Raw genomic sequence first — 23761 nt, 5'->3', positions numbered from 1 at the left:
GGGGTAGCGGCGTGCGGCGGACGTCTTCGTGACGCTTGCAGGAGCTCTGGGGACATCGGGGGAGATCCGGGGAGCTCTGCGGGAGATCTGCTGCCGACGGCTTCCCGACCCTCGCAGGAGATCGGGGGAGATCTGGGGAGATCTGGGGAGATCTGGGGAGATCTGCTGCCGTCGGCTTCTCGCGCCTTCCCGGAGATCTGAGGAGATCTGGGGAGATCTGGGGAGATCTGCGGCCATCGGCTTCTCCTCCCTTCCAGGAGATTTGGGGAGATCTGGGGAGATCTGGGGAGATCTGGGGAGATCTGGGGAGATCTGGGGAGATCTGGGGAGATCTGGGGAGATATGAGGAGGTGTGCTGCCGACGGCTTCTCGACCCTCGCAGGAGATCTGGGGAGATCTGGGGAGATCTGGGGAGATCTGGGGAGATCTGGGGAGATGTGCTGCCGACGGCTTCTCGACCCTCGCAGGAGATCTGGGGAGATCTGGGGAGATCTGGGGAGATCTGGGGAGATGTGCTGCCGACGGCTTCTCGACACTCGCAGGGCTGCTGCGTCTGTTTGCGCAGCTGGGCGAGCTCGACATGGACGGCTTGGTTCGCGCCCTCGAGGCAGGCCTCGCGCCGCTCGCCGCCGTGTACGGCGTGCCCGCCCCCGAGGTGCCCGCCTCAATAATAATAATCATCACAAGAATGATAAGAATAAATAATGATAATGATCATGATCATAAAGTACCCGCTCCCGAGGTGCCGGCCTTGCTGCAGCGTGCCGCGGAGCTCGACAGCAAGCCGGCGGCCGTGCGGCTTGTCGTGCGGCGGCTGGCGTTTGGGCTCGAGCCCGACGCGGCGCTCGACACGCTCGTCGCGGCGGTGCGCGAGATGCTCGCCAAGGAGGGCAAGAACCACGGCTCTGCAAAAACCTTCCTCGACCGCCTCTCCGCCGAGGGGGCGCTCTTCCTCTCGGCCATCCGCCGCTCGGTCCGCCACGCCACCGCCACCGTCGGCCTCTCCCTCACCGGCGGGCCGAGCGGCAACTCGCTGCTGCGCGCCGACGAGGCCGCCATCGACTACGGTCCGTACGCCTCGTGGCTCTTCACGCCGCTGGTGTCCGGCTACAACCTCGCCGCCTCCATTTCTATTCTGGACGGTGATTTCTTTTCTATAGGTGTCCGGCTACAACCTCGCCGCCCACATCCGCGACGACGGCCAGGTCCAGATCGACGCGACGTGCCCCGCCACGCTGCACGACAACCTACCTCCGCTCGCGGACACATTTGGTGACACAATCGGCGGCGGCGGTGCGCCGCGCCCGCCTCGACGGCCCGCCGCATTTCGTTTCTCCACCTGGCTTCGTTGGTTCTAGGTGCGCCGCAACCCTGGTGGCGCTGTATTTCTTTTTGGGGACGGTCTTTTCTTCTTTTCTAGGTGCGCCGCGCCCCCTCGACGGCGGCGGCGGCTTGCCGCACGCGGCGGTCTCCGCCGCGGACTTGGGCGTTCTGGACCCGGACGGGACAGTGCAGGCGGCCTTCCGCTCGTTCGACAAGGACGGCTCGGGCGGGCTGGCCGTGCACGAAGTCCGCAGAGAGGTGTGAACAGCGTCTCCTCACACCCGCACTGCTGTGAATAGGCGGGCTGGACGTGCACGAGATCCGCAGAGAGGTGTGAACAGCGTCTCTTCACACCCCCATTGCTGTGAATAGGCGGGCTGGACGTGCACGAGATCCGCAGAGAGGTGTGAGCAGCGTCTCTTCACACCCGCACTGCTGTGAATAGGCGGGCTGGACGTGCACGAGATCCGCAGAGAGGTGTGAACAGCGTCTCCTCACACCCCCACTGCTGTGAATAGGCGGGCTGGCCGTGCACGAGATCCGCAGAGAGGTGTGAACAGCGTCTCTTCACACCCGCACTGCTGTGAATAGGCGGGCTGGCCGTGCACGAGATCCGCAGAGAGGTGTGAACAGCGTCTCTTCACACCCCCACTGCTGTGAATAGGCGGGCTGGACGTGCACGAGATCCGCAGAGAGGTGTGAGCAGCGTCTCTTCACACCCGCACTGCTGTGAATAGGCGGGCTGGACGTGCGCGAGATCCGCAGAGAGGTGTGAACAGCGTCTCTTCACACCCGCACTGCTGTGAATAGGCGGGCTGGACGTGCACGAGATCCGCAGAGAGGTGTGAGCAGCGTCTCCTCACACCCGCACTGCTGTGAATAGGCGGGCTGGACGTGCACGAGATCCGCAGAGAGGTGTGAGCAGCGTCTCTTCACACCCGCACTGCTGTGAATAGGCGGGCTGGACGTGCACGAGATCCGCAGAGAGGTGTGAACAGCGTCTCCTCACACCCCCACTGCTGTGAATAGGCGGGCTGGACGTGCGCGAGATCCGCAGAGAGGTGTGAACAGCGTCTCTTCACACCCGCACTGCTGTGAATAGGCGGGCTGGACGTGCACGAGATCCGCAGAGAGGTGTGAACAGCGTCTCCTCACACCCGCACTGCTGTGAATAGGCGGGCTGGACGTGCACGAGATCCGCAGAGAGGTGTGAACAGCGTCTCCTCACACCCGCACTGCTGTGAATAGGCGGGCTGGACGTGCGCGAGATCCGCAGAGAGGTGTGAACAGCGTCTCTTCACACCCGCACTGCTGTGAATAGGCGGGCTGGACGTGCACGAGATCCGCAGAGAGGTGTGAACAGCGTCTCCTCACACCCGCACTGCTGTGAATAGGCGGGCTGGACGTGCACGAGATCCGCAGGGCGCTCAAGGAGCTCGGGCTGCGCACCGATCACAGCGAGGCGGCGGGCGTACTTGCAAAGTACGACGTCGACGGCGGTGGTACACTCGGCCTCGAGGAGTTCGCGAGCCTGGCGGCCGACCTGCAGCGCTCGAGCGAGCACCAGCCGCGTGTCCGCCTCGCGCGGCTTGTGGCGCGGCGTGCCGGCGTGTCCCTCTTCATGCACGGTGTCGAGTGCTGCCACGTCTCCCTCGTGCAGGCGCCCGAGCACTTGCCGCTGCCCACACCGCCAGAGCTGCAGACCCACGCCGCCGCCGCCTCGCGCGAGTCGCTGCCCGTCGCCTCCTCGGCGCTGCCGGACCTCGAGGCGGCCCTCGGCGGCAGCGGCGACCAGCTGACGCTGGAGCAACGGCTCAACCTGGCCGCAGAGCAGGCTCCGAGACTTCCTAGACACTTCCTAGACACTTCCTAGACACTTCCGAGACACTTCCTAGACACTTCCTAGACACTTCCTAGACACTTCCTAGACACTTCCTAGACACTTCCTAGACACTTCCTAGACACTTCCTCGCCGCAGAGCAGGCGCCGACCGGCCCGCTCGTCGGGGCCGCCGAGGCGGTCGCTGCGTGGGACCCGTCGGAGGGTGTGAACAGCGTCTCTTCACACCCGCCGCTGTGAACAGGCGGTCGCTGCGTGGGACCCGTCGCAGCGCGAGCACGCGCCGCCGCCGGGGGAGGAGGAGGAGCCGCCGCCGCCCTCGCCCGCCTCCTGCCCGCCGCGCGTCTTTGACGTTGCGGCGGTCTCGATGCCTCGCGGCAGGCTGAGGCGGGTGTGCGTCTTCGAGCACCAGCGCCGCGCCGCGCCGTGGCGTGCGTGGGGGTCCGACTCGCTCACGCAGCGGCTCTACGCCGACGAGGCGCCGCCGGCGGCGTTCGTTGTCGAGGGGTCCTCGCCCGCGCGCGGGTTCACGGCCCTGGAGCGGGTGCTGCTGCCGCCCGACTGCAGCCGTTGGGCGGGCGAGTGGCGGCGTGAGGCGCCGAGCGGCTCGGACGGCTGGCTGTACGCGCCCACGTGGCGAGGGCCATGGAGCGCGTCCGCCACGGCCATCACGTTTGTGCGCCGCCGGCGCTGGGTGCGCACGGCACAGCTGGGAGGCGGAGGCGCGGCCGACGGCGCGCAGACGGGCGTGGCGGCGGCGACGGTTGCGGCGGCTGCGCCAAAGCCGCAGCAGCAGCACAAGAGCCCGCAATCGATTGCGGCGGCGGCGGCGGCGCGGGACTCCGTGGCCGAGACGACCCGTACTTCTGTCTGGCGGCCACAGTTCGGTTTCTCTTGTTTGTTCTAGGCTCGGGACTCCGTGGCCGAGCACACCTCCAAGGCTGCGCTCAACCTCGGCGACGCGCTCTCTGCGCGGCCGCGCACCGCGCCCGTCGCTGCGCCGCCGACGGTCGCGCAGCCCTCCCACGGCCTCGAGCTGGGCGCGTGCATGCTGCAGATGCGCACCGAATGAATAATTAATCAGGCTTAATTCGGCTGCGTTCTTAATTAGGCGCTTGCATGCTGCAGATGCGCACGGCGCCGGGCGCGCGCCTCTGCCTGCGCGGGCAGGACCTCGAGATCTCGGCGCGCGTGCCGCTGCTGCTCGAGCATGGCCATGCACTGCTGGCCGCTCACTGTGCGCCCGAGATCCGCGGGCCGCTCGGGCTGTCCCTCGGCGTCCTCAGCAAGTACCTGCGCGACCCGACCCTCTCGGTCAAGGCGCCCCTCTGCGCCACTTGTTAATTAATAATTAACTAAGCAACGAGCTAGTACTAATTAACAGTAATGGCCCTCTCGGTCAAGGCGTCCCTCTGCGCCACTGTCCTCTCGGATGGTGAGGAGGGCGGCGCCTTCTCGATCCACGCCGCGTCGCGCGACCAGCCGCAGCGGCGCTCCTCGTGCGACGGGGGGGCGGAGGGGGGCGGCGGCTCGGACGAGGAGGAGGACCTCGACGCGCCGACGCCCTGCCTCGAGTTTGAGTCGGAGGTCCGCATCCTCGACCTGGTCGCGGACATGGGCGATCTCGTCAAGGCCTTCTCCGCCTCGGGGATGGGGACGATCTCGCCCTCGCCGATGATGCTCTCCTCCTCCCTCTCGTTTGCGCGCTCGTCCCCCTCCATGGCGCGCAAGGCGCCGCCGTCGGCGCCCTCGTCGCTCGCGACGTCGGCTGCCAACTCGGCGCCGTCCTCCGTGTCGGCGTCGCCGATGCTGGCGCGCGACAGGTAGTCCCCCCCCCCCCCCCCCCTTTTTGGGCGGAGAGGAGGGCTGTCGTGTGCCTGTGCTCCTGTGCTCCTGTGGGCGCTCTGGTGAGCAGGAGCTACTCTCGCGGCCTCTCGCGCGGTCCCATTAGAGGAGGTGAGTGCGCTGATCGATGCTCTGTCGGCTCTGACTCGTGTGGGTTTGAGCTTGTCTCGCGTGTGTTGCGAGGTGTGATGCGGTCCTCTTTGCCTTGTGTCCACTAAGATACGCAGTGTAAAGACCTCGATGTCGATCGCGCGCCCGCGCTCTTGAGCCGTACGGCTTTACGACCTACGAATCTGCCCCCCCCGCCCCCCCCCCCCCCCGTTCGGCGTACGGCTAGCCGTATGCGACGCTGTGTATCATTCCCCATCATGCCACCGCTGCTAGCCTATGTGAGCTGTGTCTGTGTGTCATGAGTTGTGAGGGTGGCGTCGGGGGCCCGCACAGGCAGATTTTGTCCCCCGAGGCTGATCGTCAGCCCCGCGCGCGTCGCGTCCGACGGCAAGTTCCTCGTCTTCGTCGACGAGGGCACCTTCGCGCCCCGCGCGCACGCCACCTGCCTCTCCCTCGACCTGCAGCCGCTCGGCCAGCGGGAGCTGCAGCCGAAGGAGGACTTGCGGACGCAGCCCGTCTGCGCGCGGCCCGGTGGCGCTCGAGCTCTCGACGCACGGAGAGGCCTAGCCGAAATCTCCTCGAGATCTGGCCGAGATCTCCCCATCGAGATCTGGCCGAGATCTCCCCATCGACATCTAGCCGAGATCTCCCCATACCTCCCCATACCTCGCGTTCGCCCCTTTTCCGCCACGCGGCGGCGGCGAGTCTCGTGGGCGCGTTCGCCTTCTCGCAGCCTGCTGGAAGAAGAGGATCCGCTGGGCCGACCGAGGCAAGCACCCGTCGCGAGAGTGGCTCAGGATCATCTCCTCGACGAGCGCCGCCGCCTCCGCGCCCTCCGAGTCCGCCGCGTCGATCGCCTCACCACCGCCGCCGCCCACTCCGACGCCGACCCGCTCGCCGGCGGCCTCGAGGTCCTACGCATGGTTCGAACACGGGCGCGTCATCGCGGTTTCGCAGTGTCGGCTGGAGGCTTCTCCAGCCAATCTCGTCAGCGTTGTGTGGAGCTCCGGCGCGGTGGAGCTTTTGGTCAGTTTTGGGCCACGGCGATCTTGAGCAGGTTGTGCTGCTGCCCAAGTCGAAGGTGCGGGTTGAGACAATGAGAGAGAGGGAAGGCGTGAGTTCAATACGAGACGGTCGTGAAAGTCTTTCTACCGCATGTGGTTTTTTGGGCTGTCTTTTTTTTGTATTGCAGAATTTTTTACCTACCTTATTAAAATACCTACTTGGCGTGTGTATAATTCTAGATCAGCACACAGCAGTAGTGTCTTGCTCGGCGTCAGCGCGGGACGCATCGTCGTCGTCGTCGGTCGTCGTCCGCCGTCATCGTCGTCGCAGTCGTGATCCACGCACGATCCGCACTTGAACTCCCAAGCCCTGCGCACACAACACACAGTGAGGGGCGGTGGGGAGTATCCACACACACACACCGTGTCACACAGTCGAGTCACACAGCGGTCGGTGACTGGACACCCGCACGGTTGTACCATCGGGGGATGCAAGCGAAGGAAGGAAATTCGTCCGGGACAATCCATCACCCTCAAAGCCGAGATCGTAGGTAGGTAGGTAGAAAGGTGAAGAACAGCCAGGCTCGGACTGGACACCAACGCGGTATGGGTGGACGCGAGACAGATGATGACGACACGCACGAACGACACACAGACACAAACAAGCTCACAAGACACACAGCCAGCTGGCTGCCACACACCCTGAGTTGGCGTACACATAACTCAGATCGTAACGGCCGCATTCCGCGCATAAAGAAGTAGGTGCTCGCCTTCTCGTAGCTCATGAGTATGTAACGGCATCTCTCGATTCTCCACATCAGAAGAGGCGGCCAACCAGTGAGTATTGCCGCGTTCGCGTATTGCCGCTTTCGCGCCAACCGAGATGCCGACTGGCACGGCCCATGTGCGCATCTCTAAGGCCCCGCAGCCGTCCCGCGCCGCGCTCACCCTCCCTCATCTCCGCCGGTGGGCACCTACTGTTGCTGCTCGGCGGCTCCCCATCCGGATCAGCCCGGCTTGCGCCTCTCTCTCTCTCTCTCTCTCTCTCTCTCTCTCTCTCTCTCTCTCTCTCTCTCTCTCTCTCTCTCTCTCTCTCTCTCTCTCTCTCTCTCTCTCTCTCTCTCTCTCTCTCTCTCTCTCTCTCTAAGCGGAAAGCACGGACTGGCGGATGAAAAAGAATTCAACCCCACACAGCGAAACTCGGCGGCATTGGATGATGCCGTCGGGAGGAGATCGGACGAGGCATGATGAGGCTGCCCCTTCTGCTTTCCGTGCTTCCAATCGTGTCTTCCTTCAATTCGCGCCCTCCCACTACGTGTGGCACCCAGTTCACGTGCGAGGAAGAAGCCACAAAGATCGGCGTCTTCGGCCATTCGTCTCCGGATACTGATGCGGTCAGCGCAGCGATCATCTACGCGTGGGAGCTCCTCAACCCACCGCCGGATGACTCTCCCGGCTTCTCGGGCCCGACACACAAGCAGTGTGCCAAAGCGTACGTCAACACTGACGAGATCAACCCGGAGACGGCCTTTGTCCTCGACTACTTCCGCGAGAAGGAGCCGCCGATCCTGCCCAACATCAGCGCCCTGCCTGTGGGGGCCGATTTTGCCGTCGTGGACACCAACTCCATCGCCCAAATGCCCTCCGGTACGACGAAAGACGTCGTGAAGGATCACCTTCACAGCATCGTAGATCACCACAAATTGGACGGCCTCACGACAAGCGCCCCGACGGAGATAGACATCCGCCCCATTGCCTCGGCGGGTTCCGCCCTCTACCACCGCTCGCGGGCCGCCGGCAGGGCGATTCCTGGCCTCGGCTGCAAGCAGAACATCGCAGGAGCGCGCGAAGGCCTGCCCCTCCCTCACCATGAGCCATCACTCGTGTTCACAGACTGCTCTTCTTCCTCAGGTCTGATGCTGGCCACGATCTTGTCGGACACGCTGGGACTCACCTCGTCGACAACCACCGAAGGAGACAAGACGGCGGTGAAGTGCGCGGGGCGGCGGGCGCGGCGGGGGTGTCGAGTCAGATGTCGGCGGCGAGTGTGGTGGTGGGGCGAAGCGGTTGGGGCGGCGAGAGTGGCGGCGGTGAGCGTGAGGATGGCGACCGGCGAGTGTTGCTCCAACCTCGATCACCATCCATAGGTACCTTGCCCCTCTTGCCGGCGTCGCCAGCTGGGAGAACTTCACCTACCAGATGCTTGTGGCGAAGTCTAATGTGAGCGCGTACACGCCCCAGGAGCTTGTGCTACTCGACTCGAAGATCCAGGCCTTTCGTAGTTCTTGTCACTCATCAAATTAATCAAATATGAGCCGCCTCTAAGCACGCTTCTCCCCATATCCCGGTCGCAGGAGGGTTTTGAGGATCCGGACGGCAAGACGTTCAACCTCCGCATCGCCGTGCAGGAAACGGTGACTCCAGATCTTCTCTTCGCGCAGGCAAAGGAGCTGGGGGAGGCGTGCAAAGCACAGCTCATCAGGGATCAAGTGGAGGATCCAAGCGTGCGCGATTGCCTCTTCTTCATCATCGACGTGACTGCACCCCTCCCTGCGCCCCTCCCCGCGGCCTCCCCGTACCCCTCCCGCCCCTGGCTGAGCGTGTAATGCTGGTAGGAGGAATCCTTTTGAACGATCTGCGGCCGCAGGTGCGTGAGTCGGTCAAGGAGTTCTTCCCCGGTTTCCCGGCAAAGGCAACTTACATCCCAAGTCCACCAACGTATCCTGCCGACTATACAAACTTCAGCTTCGTGGACCCTTTGACCAAGCACACTTACGGGCCGTACGCCAAGGCTTCCCTCCCCCCGCCCCCGCCAAACCCACACAATCGCCGAACTCCACATTCACGGCTTCAGCACGATCCTCAGTTTTATGCCGGCTTCAATCCGCTGTGCCTACAGGCGCTCGTGATGGGCGAGTGGTTCGAGACGGCGGACGGCGCAACCGTGGCTCCTCGCGAGTACCTGAAAAACGGTGTCTACGTTGTCGACCTCATGGGCGCCGCGTATTGTTATAACGGAACCTTCGCCGGTTTGCGTGTCTCAGACGGGTCTCTGGCATTACTCATTGCATAGGCGTCCAGTCGCGCAAGAAGCAAATCGTCCCGGGCCTGAACAAGATTGACGGGGGCGCCAAATCGACAACGTATCCCTGCAGCCAGACCGTTGAAGATTACAAGTCGTGCCCGGATGAGAAGTATGAGCCCTCCGAATCCGACCCGTCCCCGTGGGACGGGCATCCCGTGTGGCGGCGGCGCCACTTCTCCTGGCACGACGATGACGACGCTTAGACCGCGCAATAGACAAGGTGGACCGAGGGCTCTCGGGCTCGTGAGATATCTCTGCCACACCGACCGCGAAGGATTTCATCTTGCGAAGGTGTGTTCGCTCTGGATGTGGTTGGTTCTACGTGGCGGCGTGTGTGGCGAAGTAGCAAGTGCTGTAGTAAGCACGTATCGGAGGCCATTCACGTACCGTTGTTTTCTTGTACATCGCGTGTGATAATGCCAGTGCGTGCCGGTCCCGTGCCCAGTGTTGTGCGAGAGATTGGAGATTGGTTGTGTAAACTTGGTCGCAGCTTTGCGCAGGTTGCAGCGCGTGCGAGCAGCGCTGACCGCTGTGCCCGGCGACGAACATTTAGAGGGTCGGACCTTAGTTTACAGACTTGGTGGGAAGAGATCAAGAACGATGCTCTACACGGACGAAACGTGGCGTCCGAGAGACGTGTGTTCGTGTTGACGCCGCGCCCGGCGCTGCGTCGTGCGTCAGAGGTCCTCCAGGTGCTGGATCAAAGTTCGGAGTACATGTCTGTCGCCTGTGAGTTCCAAGGCCGATGCTCCGCGTGAGCACTGGGCTGTGGCGCTTGAGCACAGGGGTGGGAAGGAAGGAGGCTCGGCCTTGATAAGCTCGCTCGTGATGCCCGCCTCGCTCATGCTGTGCCCCGAGTCGCTGACAATCTTGAGGTCCGCCTCCGGCCAGGCCTACGGTGGCGTTGCAATCTCGCGAACGCCGTCCGGAAGCGTGAGAGCGCGGGCTGCGCGCAGGCCGTGTGCAGCTCCCAGCACGACTTGATCGGGCAGACGACGTCGTACCGCCCCTGCACAATGGTGGCGGGGATGTCGCGGATCTTGTCAACGTCCTCAATAAGCTGGTTCTCCTTGTGAAAGAAGCCGCAGTGAGTGAAATAGTGCGTCTCGATGCGCGCAAACGACTCTGCAAAGTCGGGGTCCTCCCCCTCCTCCACCTTCTTCTCGTCCACGATCAGGTTTGACACCCACATCTCCCAGCCGGTCCACTCCATCGAGGCGGCGAGGCGCGTCTCGGGGTCGTCGCATGTGACTCGCCGGTGGTAGGCGCTCACGAGGTCGCCTCGCTCGACGGCGGGGATGTGTTGTGCAAACTTCTCGTGCGCGTACGGGAAGATCCAACTGGTGCCCTCCTACCGGCGAGGCCGAAACGTGTTGGACGCGCACATACGCTGGCGCCCGTGAACGAGGCTCCCACTCTGGCGCCTGGTACATGAACTGGATCTCTTGGTAGCTGCGGGCGCAGGAGGCACGGGCGGTGAGAGCGGGGCAGGCGGGCGAGCGGGGCGGAGGCAGGAGGCGGAGGTGCATATACTCAAGCCGTAGCATATGTTCCAGGGGGGAGCATACGCACCGGCACAGGAAGATGCCCCGGAGCACCAGCGCTGTGACATGGTCGGGGTGCGTCTCTGCGTAGGCGAGTGAGAGCGTCGACCCCCAGGAGCCGCCAAAGACGACCCACTTCTCCACATTCAGCTGTTCTCGTAGCTGCTCCATGTCGCGAATCAGGTGCCAGGTCGTATTCTCGCGCAGCTCCGCCAGCGGCGTGCTCTTGCCGGCGCCACGCTGGTCAAACATGATTATGCGGTAGCGCTGCGCGTCGAAATACTGGCGGTAGGAGGGAGGGCAGCCTCCGCCCGGTCCGCCGTGCAGGACGACGACCGGCTTGCCCTGAGGGTTGCCCGACTCCTCCCAATAAATCGTGTGGATGTCGCTGTCGAGAGGCTTCATGAAGCCGGTCTCGTTGGCCTCGATGGGAGGGTACTTGGACCGGAAGCCTGTGTAGGGCGGCGTGTGAAAGACCGCGGTGTGGTAGTAGGGTTCATGCGTGTGCGTGAGTGAGTAAGTATGTGTGAGTCACACACACACACACGGGTTCATGCGTGCAGACCTTCGGGCAGGTTCTCGGGAGCCGGGATCACTCGAACCGGAGGGACGACCTCATGGACAGATATCTGGCTTCGGCGGGACGAAGTCTGGCTCGATCGTCTCGATGCGAAGAGCTCGTCAAGCTTGTCCGTCTTTCGGTAGTCCACCATGGCTGCGGGTCTCGAGTCGCTTCGCCGGCAGTTCGCCGGATGCACGGTGCCCGCCCGGACGGTGCGGACGGCCGTCGAGACCTCGACGAGGTTTCGAGGTTTCAGCCCAGAAGTTGCGGTGCATCTCCACTCTCCTCCACCAAACCCGGCGCCCCGCGACTGTCGGCTGGCTGTTCCTCTCCTCTCAAGACGCGGACCGTGGGTGCTCCCCGCCGATATGGAGTCCGATCCAGGCGCGCAGGCTCGTGGCGCGCCACGATCCGTCGCAAACGTCACCGCCTTGCGCGCCATCTCGGTGTCCATCACCACGATCGACACCAACACAACCACCTTGGCGCAGCGCTTCCGGAGCGCGCAGGAGCTCGCCAAGGTGCTGGCGGACATCGACGAGGGCGATGTCGGCGCGCGCAGGGTGTGCTCGGGCCACGACGCCCCGCTCCTTCTCGTCGCGCTGATGAACGAGGCGGGCGAGTCCAATGCGCAGCGCCGCGTCCCCCTCCTCACGTGTCTCGCCAGCCTCGTGCGGTTCATCGGGCCCGAGGAGCTCAAGGACCAGCGGCTGTGGATGCTGCTGCAGCGCATGCTATTCCAGTCGGACGCCACCTCAGTCCACCACGCGCTCGCCGCCATCGCCGCCATCACCCGCCAGGAGGAGTGCCTCGCGTTCGTCTGCGGCACGCCGATGGCCAAGCGGCTGCAGCAGGCCCTTGGCTCGCTCGCTGCGGCCGAGCACTCGGCGACCGCGGCGCTCGCGCAGCAAGTCTCCTCCCGCCTCGCCGCCGCCGCGGCGGCCGCCGCAATCGACAGCAAGTCTCCTCCCGCCGCCGCCGCGCCGAGCCGCCGGATTGGCCTGCCCGGTTTTGGGCGGCGACGCTCCGCCTCGGAGCAGCAGCCGCAGCCCGGCCCGGCCCCGGCGGCGCCTCCGACGCGACTGGAGCAGGTGCTGCCCATCGGCGAGGCGGGTGACACCGAAAGCGGCGGTGGGCCTGAGCAACGCTCGATAGGTGAGGAGGCTGGCGCCGGGTCGGCCGCCGAGCTGCAGCGGGCCGCGGCGATAGAGGAGCTCAAGCGCTGGCGAGGGAGCATGCGCGGCAGGCTCGGCACCTTCAAGGGCCGCTCTCGAAGCCGCTCGGGCGACACCATCCTCGACCCGGACCAGGGGAGTGCCGCCCTCACGCCAGACACGATCGAGCGTTCCCCCCTCGGCGGTGATCGGGGCGATGCCGCCCTCCCCAAGCCGGCCCTGCGGGTCGCCACGCGCCCGTCGTGCGAGGACATTGCGCTGCCGCCCGATGGTGGATTGCCCGACGCGGCGGCGTTGGATGGGGCGGGAGAGGAGGCGCCGGGGGACCCGGCGGAGGGGGGCGGGCCCACCGACTCGGACTTTGAGCTCGACGAGCCGTCGCCCGTCGGGATGAGGGCGGCCCGGGCATCCCCAGACGGCACCAGCCGCCTCAGCCCGTCCGGGCCATCGCAGCCCAGCCCGCTCAACCGGCGGCCGTCGCTGGGAAACACAGTCCCTCCGGCCGAGTCGGCAGAGGCGATCGCAAACACGTTGGCGCTACTGGAGCAGGCCGGGCCGGCCGGCGACTGCGCTGGTCTCTCGGCCGCCGACCGGCGCCGCGCCCGAAGGAATCGGTTCGAGGTGGCGGGGTGAGAGCGGCGCGGCTGGTGCGAGGGAAGAACAGGGCTCTGGGATCGGCGGGGAGAACTCCTAATTTGCCCCCAGGTCCGATTACTCTAGCGATGTGCATCTCGCGCGTCACGCGCGGACGGGGGTGGGGGGACGGCGGCGAGGAAGAGTCGCACACACTCCTGACGACTCTCGAGAAATCACGACGGCGCGCGAACCAACGGCAGGTCGTGAAATTACTCACGTGGTTAGTAATACGGGGGCGGACCACCCCCTTTACACACAGAGAAAGAGAACACTAGAACGGGCTAGGAACCCGCATCGCTCACACCCGCGCCCTCCCTCGCCGCTTGTACTCGGCCGGCGTCTCCACCGCGCCGCCCGTCGCCCACACGCCCCGCCTCTGGCGCCTGGCGGCCGCCTCGAGCCGGTCCCACCTCGCGCGGTCTCCGTCGTACTGCGCGCCGCCGCCGCGGTAGACAAAGGCGAGCCCCTGCGACAGCAGCGCCTAGGACGATGTACGAAGATCGGCTAGGGGCAGCAGGGACCCAAGGGACAGCGTCGGCGACGGCTAGTGCTAGTGCCCCGTCGGGACGGGACAAACACCGGCGACGGCGGGGGTGGGCTCCGAGGAGGCGGCGAGGGCGGCGGCGGCGAGGGTGGCGGCGGCGAGGGAAGCGGGCTCGACGGAGGCGGCGACGGCGGCGGCGCGGAGGGCGGCGGCGGCGAGGGCGGTGGCGGGGAAAGCGGAGGCGAGGGGGGCGGCGGCGAGGGCGGCGGGGGCGAGGGCGGCGGTCCACCCCCCACAAAGAACCCTGCACAAGGACCGCACCGGGGCGGGCTCTCCTGCTCCTAGTTACCAATCTCCTAGTAGAGGTGCCCGTTTGTATTCATGTATTTATGTATCTCCTAGTAGAGGTGTCCGTGTTATTTATTTATTTACCAATCTCCTAGTAGAGGTGCCCGTTTTATTCATTTACTTTATTCATTTCCCAACCTCCGGGAGGTGCCCGTTCTACTACGTGTGTTTACTTAGCGCCTCCGAGAGGTCGCGCCGCCTGAGCGCGCCCACCGAGACCACCCCCACCGCACGGCCGTACTGGTCGCGCGACAGCAGCTTGACCTGCGCGCGAGGTGGGTTGTCCGGGAGGGAGGTAAAAGGTTGCTCTCACCCAGAGTTTGCCCCGGGGGGGGGGCCTGCACGTTGACTGCGCCGTGGGGCTGCTGCCTCTCTGGGTGTGTGAAATTGGAAGAGGGTTGCCTGGCCCTTGCGCCAACACCGTGAGTGTGAGTGTGGAGAAACGACCTACCTACCATGAGGGCGTCAAGGGCGTAGACGCCCTTACCTACCTACCTGCCGCTAGCTCGACCTGCACAAGCTTGGAAGTGTCTAGGAAGTGTCTGGGAAGTGTCTAGGAAGTGTCTCGGAAGTGTCCCGAGACCTGCACAAGCTTGCCGAGCACGGCCGCCGACACAAAGGCGGTGGCTGCCCCTCCGAGCGGCTGCCCGGGCCGCCCGGCCTTGGCCGTCTCGGGCGCGTCGATCGCGTACAGCCGCACGGACAGGCTCCGAGCAGAGAGCTTGCCCTTCTTCGGGCCGCCGGCGCTCGGGATCAGAGCGCTCCAGAGCGGCTCGTGCTCGCACCGCAGTGTGTCGCCGTCCGAGACCTTGACGACGCGACAACGGAGCGTGGCGTGGCGTCGGAACTCATCGTCGGGGATGTCGGCCACGGTCGCGTAGACCCGCGGCCGGCCTGCGTTGATAGACCAGCCCAGCGCCGCCGCAGCGCCGGCCGAGAGGAGTGGCCGCCGCGAGATGAGCCGGCGCAACGAGGGAGTGGAGCCGGTCGCTGCGGACGCTGTGAGCAGCAGCAGTGGGGGTAGCATCGTTTTTCGGGGCTGCTTCCGCTCCTGCCAGCTGCTACAGGTCGGAGCAAAGCGCTGGCAGAAGAAACGTATCTCCAAGACAAAAAAGTTTACGCCTTTTTCTTTCTTTCTGCCGAAGCAGTTCGATTCTGACTGCTTGCCTGGGCCGAGTCAACCCTCACTGCGGATCAACGGCCTCAACGCAAAAAAATCCCGCATCCCTTATCTTCTCACCATGCGCGATCTCTCCTCGCTCCTCGCGAGCCGCGGCCTCGCTCACCTGCAGCCGACGCTCGACGAGGAGGCGCTGACGCTTCCGCTGCTGCGGATGATCTCCGATCTCTCCTCTGCCCTCGCAGAGCTCGGCATCTCGGAGGAGGACGCCGCCGCCCTCCAGCACGCGGTGCACGGGCCCGCCGCCGCCGCGTCGGCGTCGACCGGGACAGCGTCCCTCGCTCCGCCAGCCGGCGGCGGCGGCCTTCCGCCAGCCGGCTCGCTCCGGCACCTGCGAGTCGCGGTCGTTGGCCACAGCGGCTACTTTGCGGGCGACTCGTATGGTGGCGCAACCCGCGCCAGCCTGGCCCTCATCCGCGAGGCATTGCGGCTCTGCGGCGGCGGCTCTGTCGACGTGTTGGCGCTCACTCCTAAGCCGCTGCCAGAGGGCCTCGTCTACGCGCTCGGAGTTGCCGACGGAGCTGCAGGCGGCGGCGGCGGCGGCGGTGGCGGAGATGGAGGCGGCGGCGGCGGCGGAGGCGGCGGCGGAGGCGGCGGCGGCGGCGGCGGCGGCGGCGGCGGCGGAGGCGGCGGAGGCGGCGGAGGTGGCGGCGGCGGAGGCGGCGGAGGTGGAGGAGGCGGCGGAGGTGGAGGAGGCGGCGGCGCGGCGGCGCGGCGGCCGCTCGTTGCGCGGCACAGGTGGGAAGGCCCTCCCCTACCCCACGGTACCGGAACCCATCCCCTACCCCCACGGTACTGCACCGATCCCCTACCCCCACGGTACCCAAACCCATCGCCTGCCTCACTATGGAGCCGAACCCACTTGTGCGCGGCACAGGTGGGAAGGCCCTCCCCCACGTCACCCATCCCCTACCCCCACGGTACCCGAATCCGCCTGTACGCGGCGCAGGTGGGAAGGCCACGACGTGCTGATTGGCGCAGAGGCGGCGCTCGTGCAGGCTGTGCGAAATAGATGGCAAGCCGCAGACAAGCACTCAAAGAGAGACCCAGACGGAGGCTGTCGTCGAATCGGCTGGCTGCTTGCTACGCGCTCTTCCTAGGGGCCCTAGAGCTCGCTGCAGTAGATAGAGAGGAGAACAGGGGCTCGGACTGGACACATGCGCGGTCTGGGTGGACGCGGGACAGGAGATGACGGCACCCCTCCCCTACCTCCCTATGGAGCCGAACCCACCTGTAGGCGACGCGGCGCCGCTCGTACGATGTGGTGCTCTCCCTCTCCCTCGAGGTGCGTACCCATCCCCTACCCCCACGGTACCCGAACCCCTACCCCTACCCCAACGTGGTGCTCTCCCTCTCCCTCGAGGTGCGTAGCCATCCCCTACCCCCACGGTACCCGAACCCCTACCCCTACCCCAACGTGGTGCTCTCCCTCTCCCTCGAGGTGCCGCTGCTGCAGCTCGCCGAGAGATAGCCGAGAGGCAGCCGAGAGGCAGCCGAGGGGCAGAGAATTGAAGCCGAGAGGCAGCCGAGAGGCAGCCGAGAGGCAGCCGAGGGGCAGCCGAGGGGCAGCCGAGGGGCAGCCGAGAGGCAGCCGAGAGGCAGCCGAGAGGCAGCCGAGAGGCAGCCGAGGTGCAGCCGAGAGGCAGCCGAGGTGCAGCCGAGGTGCAGCCGAGATGCAGCCGAGAGGCAGCCGAGGTGCAGCCGAGAGGCAGCCGAGGTGCAGCCGAGGTGCAGCCGAGAGGCAGCCGAGAGGCAGCCGAGAGGCAGCCGAGAGGCAGCCGAGGGGCAGCCGAGGGGCAGCCGAGAGGCAGCCGAGAGGCAGCCGAGAGGCAGCCGAGAGGCAGCCGAGAGGCAGAGAATTGACGCCGAGAGGCAGCCGAGATCACCCGAGATGTGACGTGGTGCTCTCCCCTCTTGCCTCGAGGCGCCGCTGCTGCAGCTTGCCGTTTGCTTGCAGTCGGACGCGCTGTACGCGATGGGCCACGACGACCTGCTCCAAGGTGGAATGCAAGGAGATGAGGTGTGAGGCGTCACTGACGTCAGCGTAGGCCACAACTACTACCTGCCGCCCTTTGGGCCGTTCAAGAGGCAGCCGCCCTTTCAGGGCCACTGCCCACGCACATTTCTTGTGCAGCTGTTTTTCTCTTTTTTAGGCACCCGCCCGCCGACGGGCACGCGGAGCTGCTGCGGCGCGTCGACTGCATCCTTTCGCCGTGCGAGCACCACTGCGCATACCTCCGCCGCTGGGGGCCGCAGCAGCCACGCCTCTGCACACGCCCGCTCTGGGCAGCCAAGTACCACTACTTCCTAGACACTTCCGTGGACACCTCCGAGACACTTCCTGGAACTTCCGAGACACTTCCTAGACACTTCCCAGACACTTCCTAGACACTTCCTGGACACTTCCTAGACACTTCCTAGACACTTCCTAGGCAGCCGACTACCACTACTTCCACTCCGGGCTGCCCGCCGACCCGGCGGCGGCGGCGGCGAAAGGGGCGGCGGCGGAGGGGGCGGCGGGGGCGCCCTCCTTGCCCGAAGCGATGCGCCCGTGGGAGGCGGCGCATGTGTACGTGACCCTCGTCCGCCCCTCCCCTACCTCCCTATGGAAGCCGAACCCACCTCTAGGCGGCGCATGTGTACGTGACCCTCGTCCGCCCCTCCCCTACCTCCCTATGGAAGCCGAACCCACCTCTAGGCGGCGCATGTGTACGTGACCCTCGTGAGCCCCTGCCCAGCGAAGGGGCTGTCGCTGCTGCTCGCTCTCGCAAGGGCGATGCCGCCGGGTGGCCTGGATGAGTTCAATTCATATCGGGAGAGTAGTCTGGGGAGGGATTGAGTAGGCGATGCCGCGGGTGGCCTTCGCCGCCGTGGCGACGGGATGGACGGGCCAAGGCCAAGCCCGTTAGTTGTCATCAAGCTGAGGCATCATGGTCATCTACAGGCGACGGGCTGGACAGACCCCGCCTCGCGTGAGCTGGTGAGACACCTCCGAGACACCTCCGAGACACCTCCGAGGCACCTCCGAGACACCTCCGACACACCTCCGACACACCTCCGACACACCTCCGAGACACCTCCGAGACACCTCCGAGACACCTCCGAGGCACCTCCGAGACACCTCCGACACACCTCCGACACACCTCCGACACACCTCCGAGACACCTCCGAGACACCTCCGACACACCTCCGACTCTCCTCCGACACACCTCCGACACACCTCCGAGACACCTCCGACACACCTCCGAGACACCTCCGACACACCTCCGACACACCTCCGACACACCTCCGACACACCTCCGAGACACCTCCGACGCACCTCCGACACACCTCCGAGACTCTCCTCCCCGCCCTGCGCAGCTCGAGTCCGCTCCGAACATCGCGCTACTCCCGCCCGACGACGACGTCGACGTCATCTTTCGGCGGACGCGCGTCCTGCTCGCGAGATCACCCGAGAGTCGCCCGAGATTACCCGAGATTCTCCGAGATTAGGCGGACGCGCGTCCTGCTCGCTCCGTCTCTCTGGCAGGAGTGCTGCCCGCTCGTTGTGATGGAGGCGCTGCTGCGCGGCGCCTCGTTGTGATCTCGGGTAATCTCGGGGTAATCTCGCTCATTGTGATGGAGGCGCTGCTGCGCGGCATCCCCTTCTCGTCGGACGTGGGCGGAGGGGTGTGAACGGCGTCTCTTCACAGCGCGAGCCGTGAGCAGGCATCCCCTGCGTCTCGTCGGACGTGGGCGGAGGGGTGTGAACGGCGTCTCTTCACAGCGCGAGCCGTGAGCAGGCATCCCCTGCGTCTCGTCGGACGTGGGCGGAGGGGTGTGAACGGCGTCTCTTCACAGCGCGAGCCGTGAGCAGGCATCCCCTGCGTCTCGTCGGACGTGGGCGGCGGGGTGTGAACGGCGTCTCTTCACCGCGCGAGCCGTGAGCAGGCATCCCCTGCGTCTCGTCGGACGTGGGCGGAGGGGTGTGAACGGCGTCTCTTCACAGCGCGAGCCGTGAGCAGGCATCCCCTGCGTCTCGTCGGACGTGGGCGGAGGGGTGTGAACGGCGTCTCTTCACAGCGCGAGCCGTGAGCAGGCATCCCCTGCGTCTCGTCGGACGTGGGCGGAGGGGTGTGAACGGCGTCTCTTCACAGCGCGAGCCGTGAGCAGGCATCCCCTGCGTCTCGTCGGACGTGGGCGGAGGGGTGTGAACGGCGTCTCTTCACAGCGCGAGCCGTGAGCAGGCATCCCCTGCGTCTCGTCGGACGTGGGCGGAGGGGTGTGAACGGCGTCTCTTCACAGCGCGAGCCGTGAGCAGGCATCCCCTGCGTCTCGTCGGACGTGGGCGGAGGGGTGTGAACGGCGTCTCTTCACCGCGCGAGCCGTGAGCAGGCATCCCCTGCGTCTCGTCGGACGTGGGCGGAGGGGTGTGAACGGCGTCTCTTCACCGCGCGAGCCGTGAGCAGGCATCCCCTGCGTCTCGTCGGACGTGGGCGGAGGGGTGTGAACGGCGTCTCTTCACAGCGCGAGCCGTGAGCAGGCATCCCCTGCGTCTCGTCGGACGTGGGCGGAGGGGTGTGAACGGCGTCTCTTCACAGCGCGAGCCGTGAGCAGGCATCCCCTGCGTCTCGTCGGACGTGGGCGGAGGGGTGTGAACGGCGTCTCTTCACAGCGCGAGCCGTGAGCAGGCATCCCCTGCGTCTCGTCGGACGTGGGCGGCTTGCCCGAGGCGAGCCTCAACGCCGAGCTCGTCGTTAGTTACTGAGTGTTAGCATGAATTGGTGTTGATGAGTGCCCAGGCAAACCTCAACGCCGAGCTCGTCGCGCCAGCCTCGCTCTCCTTCGACCATGCCCGGGGCACGAGGCCCCGCCACTGTGTGTGTGTGTGTGGAGACGTGGACCTGACCTCCCCTTACCACGCCCGAGGCTCGCTCGTGCGCGGCGCTTCGAACGCTCAGCTCGAGCAGCGGCTTGGCGCCGACCCGCCGCTGCCCGACGCGAGATTCGCCGATATCACCCGAGATCACGCGAGATCACGCGAGACTAGGCGCCGACCCGCCGCTGCCCGACGCGAGATTCGCCGATATCACCCGAGATCACGCGAGATCACGCGAGACTAGGCGCCGACCCGCCGCTTCCCGACGCGCGGGAGCGAGCGAAGGCGCTCGCGGCCGCGGTGCCGCAGGTGGCGACGGCGGAGGAGGCGGCTCCCTTCGCCTCGCGACTGCGCCGGCTGCTCGACGACGGCGCATACCTCCGCCGCATGTCTTCGGTGGGGCGCGCGGCGGCGCTTGCTTTTGCAGCCGGCTGCGAGGGAGGGCTGGCGCGCCTTCTAGCGGAGCGCGTCCGCGGCGCCGGCCGTGCCCGCGAGGGGGGGGGCGGCGAGGCAACGGCGGGCGCCGCCGCGGCCAACGGCGTCTCGTTGGTCGAGGTGCCGCGATCTCGGGGTATCTCGGGGCATCTCGGGGTATCTCGGCGCTTCTCGGCGCATCTCGGCGCAACTCGGCGCATCTCGGCGAACGTCGCTACCAAGCCTCAAGCTGAGATGATCCGATGACTCGAGATGGCCCGAGATGCGCCGAGATGAGCCGAGAGAGCCGAGAGGACCCAACATGACCCGAGATGACCCGAGATGACGCGAGATTGCCCGAGATGACGCGAGATTGCCCGAGATGACGCGAGGTTGCCCGAGAGACAGGTGTCGCTGCAAGACCTCAAGCCGCAGCTGCGGTCGCACGACGAGGCGGACGAGGCGGCGGTGCGGTGCGGCGCGCGGCGTCTCGTCTCCCCTGCGAGGTACGGGGGAGATATGGGAGATATGGGGAGATACGGGAAGGTTTGGGGAGATTTGGGGAGATAGCGACATGCACGGAACCTTCTCGAAACTTTCTCCCGAACCGCGTGGAACTTTCTCGGAACTGCCCAGGTACCGCGTGACCTTCAAGCCGATGGTCTACTTGCGCGCGGCGCCCGCCACGAATCCGGCCACCCGGACGAGCGCATTTCTTTTTTGCACACATTTTCTTTTTTTTATTAGGCGCCCGCCACGATCGGCGGCCATCCCCTTGCTTGTGTTCATTTTTCACGATGTTTTTCTTCTTTTTAGGCGCCCGCCACGAGCGCGGCCATCCTCTCGATTGGTCCTACGGGCACCCTCATCGAGGCCGACGCCACCCTCGCCACACACGAGGGGCTGTGGGCGCGCCCGCGCCATCCTGTCGGCGTGCAGTGTTTCTTTTTCTTACTGCAGATGTTTTGTTTCTGTCTTTAGGTGCGCTCGCGCCGGCCGTCCGAGTCACGCATTTCTTTTTTCTACACGCTTTGTTTCTGTCTTTAGGTGCGCTAGCGCGCGCCGGCCCGTCCGTCCTGTACTGCTTTTCCCGCAGTTGTTACTCCTGCTTTTAGGTGCGCTCGCGCCGGCCCGCCGTCCTGTACTTTTTCCGCAGTTTTTTTTCTTCTGCTTGTAGGTGCGCTCGCGCCGGCCGGTCGCCGTCGATCCCGACCGGCGCGGCTGGGCGCTCGTGCACGGCGGTGCGGTCGGGTTGGGCGAGCTGCTTGCGCTGGAGGAGCCGGGCGTGTACGAGGGCGACGCGCGGATGTGACCGCCTCTAAAGCCGGAAAGGGAGACGCATGCACATGCACATGCATATGTGCATGCACATGTTGTTGGTGAACACAGGTGCATGTTGCACACATGCATGTTGCATGTGCACATGTGTGACTCACCAAGTGTGTTGATGCCGTGTACCGTGTGGACCGGGGGGGTATCAGCAGCACCAGCAGCCAGCAACAACAACAGTGCAAGTGCTAGGGCTAGACGGAGAGACAAGAGGAACGAACCTACCTGCTTGCAGAAGTAAGATTGATCGTATGCCTATCTTTGGTTTTCGTCGGTGTTTCTCCCTCGAGTGAGCATGTGAGCTGTGACCGTGGGGGCGCGAAGCAAGAGTCGCCGCCACCAATCCAGCGCGCTGTATACTCTAGTTAGTCGGAGAGGTGAAGGTGGACTTCATTGTGCGCCTACCCTCACCTCGGGTAGACCGTTCACACCTCGCCCCGCGTAATATCCTGATTAGTTAATTAATTGTTCCCGCGTGTTCGTTCGTCCCTTCGTATCTTATTGCCAATAACATGGAGCAAGACGTAGACATCGCGCACTCGCAGCCCACCGCGCCACCGCGCCGTCGGGCGCCGCCCTCGGTCTCCGAGGGAGCTCAGCTACACCGTCTGGTCTTGCGCATGGTAGCGGCCTACGGTCCGATCCGGCCTCCTTTGGGTCGCCTCATCAGCGCAGTGCGCTCAACCACAGCTTTCTGCGCAGTATATCAGGTGGTGCTCTCAGCACTAACCCGCTTCAACAGCCCGTCACACGTCGCTGCTCGAATTCGCGCGAGTGGCTCCCAGTTCGAGTTTGCCCCTTCGCGGAGCGAACGCGAGCAGCGATGCGATGCGATGCGATGCGATGCGATTCGATTTGATGCAGCATGCAACAATGCACTGAATCTTTTGCCACAAGAACCCCAACACGCCATCCACCACCCGCCAACGCGCTGGACTTGGCACCAACCGCCAACAGCGTGGCCTTGGCACCTCCTACCAACTCTCGAGCCCAACCCGACATGGATTTTGCCTAAACGGCAACACACCCCAGCCCCTAACCCCAGCCCCTAACCAGCCCCTAACCCCAACCCCTAACCCCAGCCACTAACCCCCGCGAACGGCTCGTGAACCTCGCCGAACCCTACCCCCCGCGAACGGCTCGTGAACCTCGCCGAACCCTACCCCCCGCGAACGGCTCGTGAACCTCGCCGAACCCTACCCCCCGCGAACGGCTCGTGAACCTCGCCGAACCCTACCCCCCGCGAACGGCTCGTGGTCAACTCGCCGAACCCTTCTCACATGGCAATGGCGGCTCTGCGAGCTCGCGACTCGCCCGCCGCCATTGGGGGGGATGCGCCTACCCTCACCTCGGGTAGACCGTTCACACCTCGCCCCGCGTAATATCCTGATTAGTTAATTGTTCCCGCGTGTTCGTTCGTCCCTTCGTATCTTATTGCCAATAACATGGAGCAAGACGTAGACATCGCGCACTCGCAGCCCACCGCGCCACCGCGCCGTCGGGCGCCGCCCTCGGTCTGGGCTGCTCCCGTTCCGCGAGGAACAGGAGGTCTCCCCCCCTCCCCCGGAGCCCGGTCTGAGCAGCGACGATGGAAGGCAGCCCCTTGAGTCGAGGGCGGCTCGACCATTGCGCTGCATCAAAGACCAGCTAGCTGGTCCGTTCAGTAAAGATGGTCTCGCCGCCCCGCTCCGCGCCGCCGCCGCGCCGCGCCCCGCCCGATGATTAATAATTAAGATTACCCGGAATACGTCACGCAATTAAGGAATTAATGAGTGAATTAATCAATTAAGTGAGCACCCTCGCGTCACCTATGACTCGACCAGTGGATGTGGGTCCGCTCCCCTACCTCCCTTTGAGCCGAACCCAGCCTTTCGACGTTGTGTGCATGCAGCGCCGACGTGTCGCCTGGCCTTGCCTGCCGCTCATCCTCCCAATCAGCCTCGCTTGGCAGCCGCCGCAGCGTGGGCTCGCACTCACTTTGTTCAACAGCACGGCCGTCGCAGGAACGATCCTGAGGTCCGAAA

At 65.3% G+C, this 23761-nt stretch overlaps 8 protein-coding genes across 8 annotated transcripts in view; 6 read left to right on the top strand and 2 right to left on the bottom strand.

Annotated features, from left to right (window-relative positions):
• EMIHUDRAFT_457254 (hypothetical protein) overlaps positions 1 to 4134 on the top strand; it is a gene marked incomplete at its 3' end in the record, with an annotated part of 9291 nt that extends 5157 nt beyond the window's left edge. The window contains exons 14-19 of the mRNA XM_005779365.1: positions 513 to 655; positions 743 to 1099; positions 1161 to 1293; positions 1421 to 1553; positions 2718 to 3135; positions 4070 to 4134. Coding sequence (XP_005779422.1) covers positions 513 to 655; positions 743 to 1099; positions 1161 to 1293; positions 1421 to 1553; positions 2718 to 3135; positions 4070 to 4133 — 1248 coding nt within the window. The remainder of the gene's footprint in view (positions 1 to 512; positions 656 to 742; positions 1100 to 1160; positions 1294 to 1420; positions 1554 to 2717; positions 3136 to 4069) is intronic.
• Positions 4135 to 4142: 8 nt separating this feature from the next.
• Positions 4143 to 5247, top strand: EMIHUDRAFT_443298 (hypothetical protein). Its single transcript, XM_005779364.1, has 3 exons — positions 4143 to 4202; positions 4274 to 4482; positions 4567 to 5247. Exons 2-3 carry the CDS (start codon positions 4282 to 4284, stop codon positions 4987 to 4989), a joined length of 624 nt encoding a protein of 207 aa, XP_005779421.1. The 5' UTR covers positions 4143 to 4202; positions 4274 to 4281; the 3' UTR covers positions 4990 to 5247.
• A 2119-nt stretch (positions 5248 to 7366) lies between these two features.
• EMIHUDRAFT_114814 (hypothetical protein) lies at positions 7367 to 9410 on the top strand (the record flags this gene model as incomplete). Its single annotated transcript, XM_005779363.1, has 6 exons — positions 7367 to 7769; positions 8034 to 8115; positions 8270 to 8342; positions 8477 to 8536; positions 8770 to 9151; positions 9196 to 9410. The coding sequence occupies 6 exons, from the start codon at positions 7367 to 7369 to the stop codon at positions 9408 to 9410; spliced, it is 1215 nt and encodes a 404-aa protein (XP_005779420.1).
• A 474-nt stretch (positions 9411 to 9884) lies between these two features.
• EMIHUDRAFT_73435 (hypothetical protein) lies at positions 9885 to 11201 on the bottom strand (the record flags this gene model as incomplete). Its single annotated transcript, XM_005779362.1, has 3 exons — positions 9885 to 10068; positions 10128 to 10558; positions 10776 to 11201. Coding segments are annotated over 3 exons (1041 nt in total), but the record flags the coding sequence as incomplete, so codon positions are not given.
• A 480-nt stretch (positions 11202 to 11681) lies between these two features.
• On the top strand, positions 11682 to 13121 carry EMIHUDRAFT_236187 (hypothetical protein; the record flags this gene model as incomplete). Its single annotated transcript, XM_005779361.1, has 2 exons — positions 11682 to 12224; positions 12405 to 13121. The coding sequence occupies 2 exons, from the start codon at positions 11682 to 11684 to the stop codon at positions 13119 to 13121; spliced, it is 1260 nt and encodes a 419-aa protein (XP_005779418.1).
• A 209-nt stretch (positions 13122 to 13330) lies between these two features.
• On the bottom strand, positions 13331 to 15017 carry EMIHUDRAFT_443296 (hypothetical protein). The gene is made up of 3 exons (XM_005779360.1): positions 14540 to 15017; positions 14137 to 14220; positions 13331 to 13605 (listed from the first exon to the last, which is right to left on the bottom strand). Exons 1-3 carry the CDS (start codon positions 14981 to 14983, stop codon positions 13423 to 13425), a joined length of 711 nt encoding a protein of 236 aa, XP_005779417.1. The 5' UTR covers positions 14984 to 15017; the 3' UTR covers positions 13331 to 13422.
• A 106-nt stretch (positions 15018 to 15123) lies between these two features.
• EMIHUDRAFT_443295 (hypothetical protein) lies at positions 15124 to 20285 on the top strand. Its single transcript, XM_005779359.1, has 15 exons — positions 15124 to 15726; positions 15796 to 15874; positions 16086 to 16134; positions 16374 to 16421; positions 17061 to 17136; positions 17185 to 17224; positions 17290 to 17709; positions 17850 to 17909; positions 17980 to 18023; positions 18095 to 18116; positions 18497 to 18558; positions 18629 to 18705; positions 19807 to 19847; positions 19918 to 20092; positions 20239 to 20285. The coding sequence occupies exons 1-7, from the start codon at positions 15198 to 15200 to the stop codon at positions 17522 to 17524; spliced, it is 1056 nt and encodes a 351-aa protein (XP_005779416.1). The 5' UTR covers positions 15124 to 15197; the 3' UTR covers positions 17525 to 17709; positions 17850 to 17909; positions 17980 to 18023; positions 18095 to 18116; positions 18497 to 18558; positions 18629 to 18705; positions 19807 to 19847; positions 19918 to 20092; positions 20239 to 20285.
• A 20-nt stretch (positions 20286 to 20305) lies between these two features.
• EMIHUDRAFT_443291 (hypothetical protein) lies at positions 20306 to 22010 on the top strand (the record flags this gene model as incomplete). Its single annotated transcript, XM_005779358.1, has 5 exons — positions 20306 to 20549; positions 20817 to 20914; positions 21045 to 21084; positions 21225 to 21335; positions 21586 to 22010. Coding segments are annotated over 5 exons (699 nt in total), but the record flags the coding sequence as incomplete, so codon positions are not given.
• Between the last annotated feature and the right edge of the window lie 1751 nt (positions 22011 to 23761).

Source organism: Emiliania huxleyi (genome assembly GCF_000372725.1).
Source record: "Emiliania huxleyi CCMP1516 unplaced genomic scaffold EMIHUscaffold_231, whole genome shotgun sequence".
NCBI lineage: Eukaryota > Haptophyta > Isochrysidales > Noelaerhabdaceae > Emiliania > Emiliania huxleyi.
The sequence above is the reverse complement of the archived record's forward strand: the minus strand, read 5'-3'. Positions and strand labels throughout refer to the sequence as shown.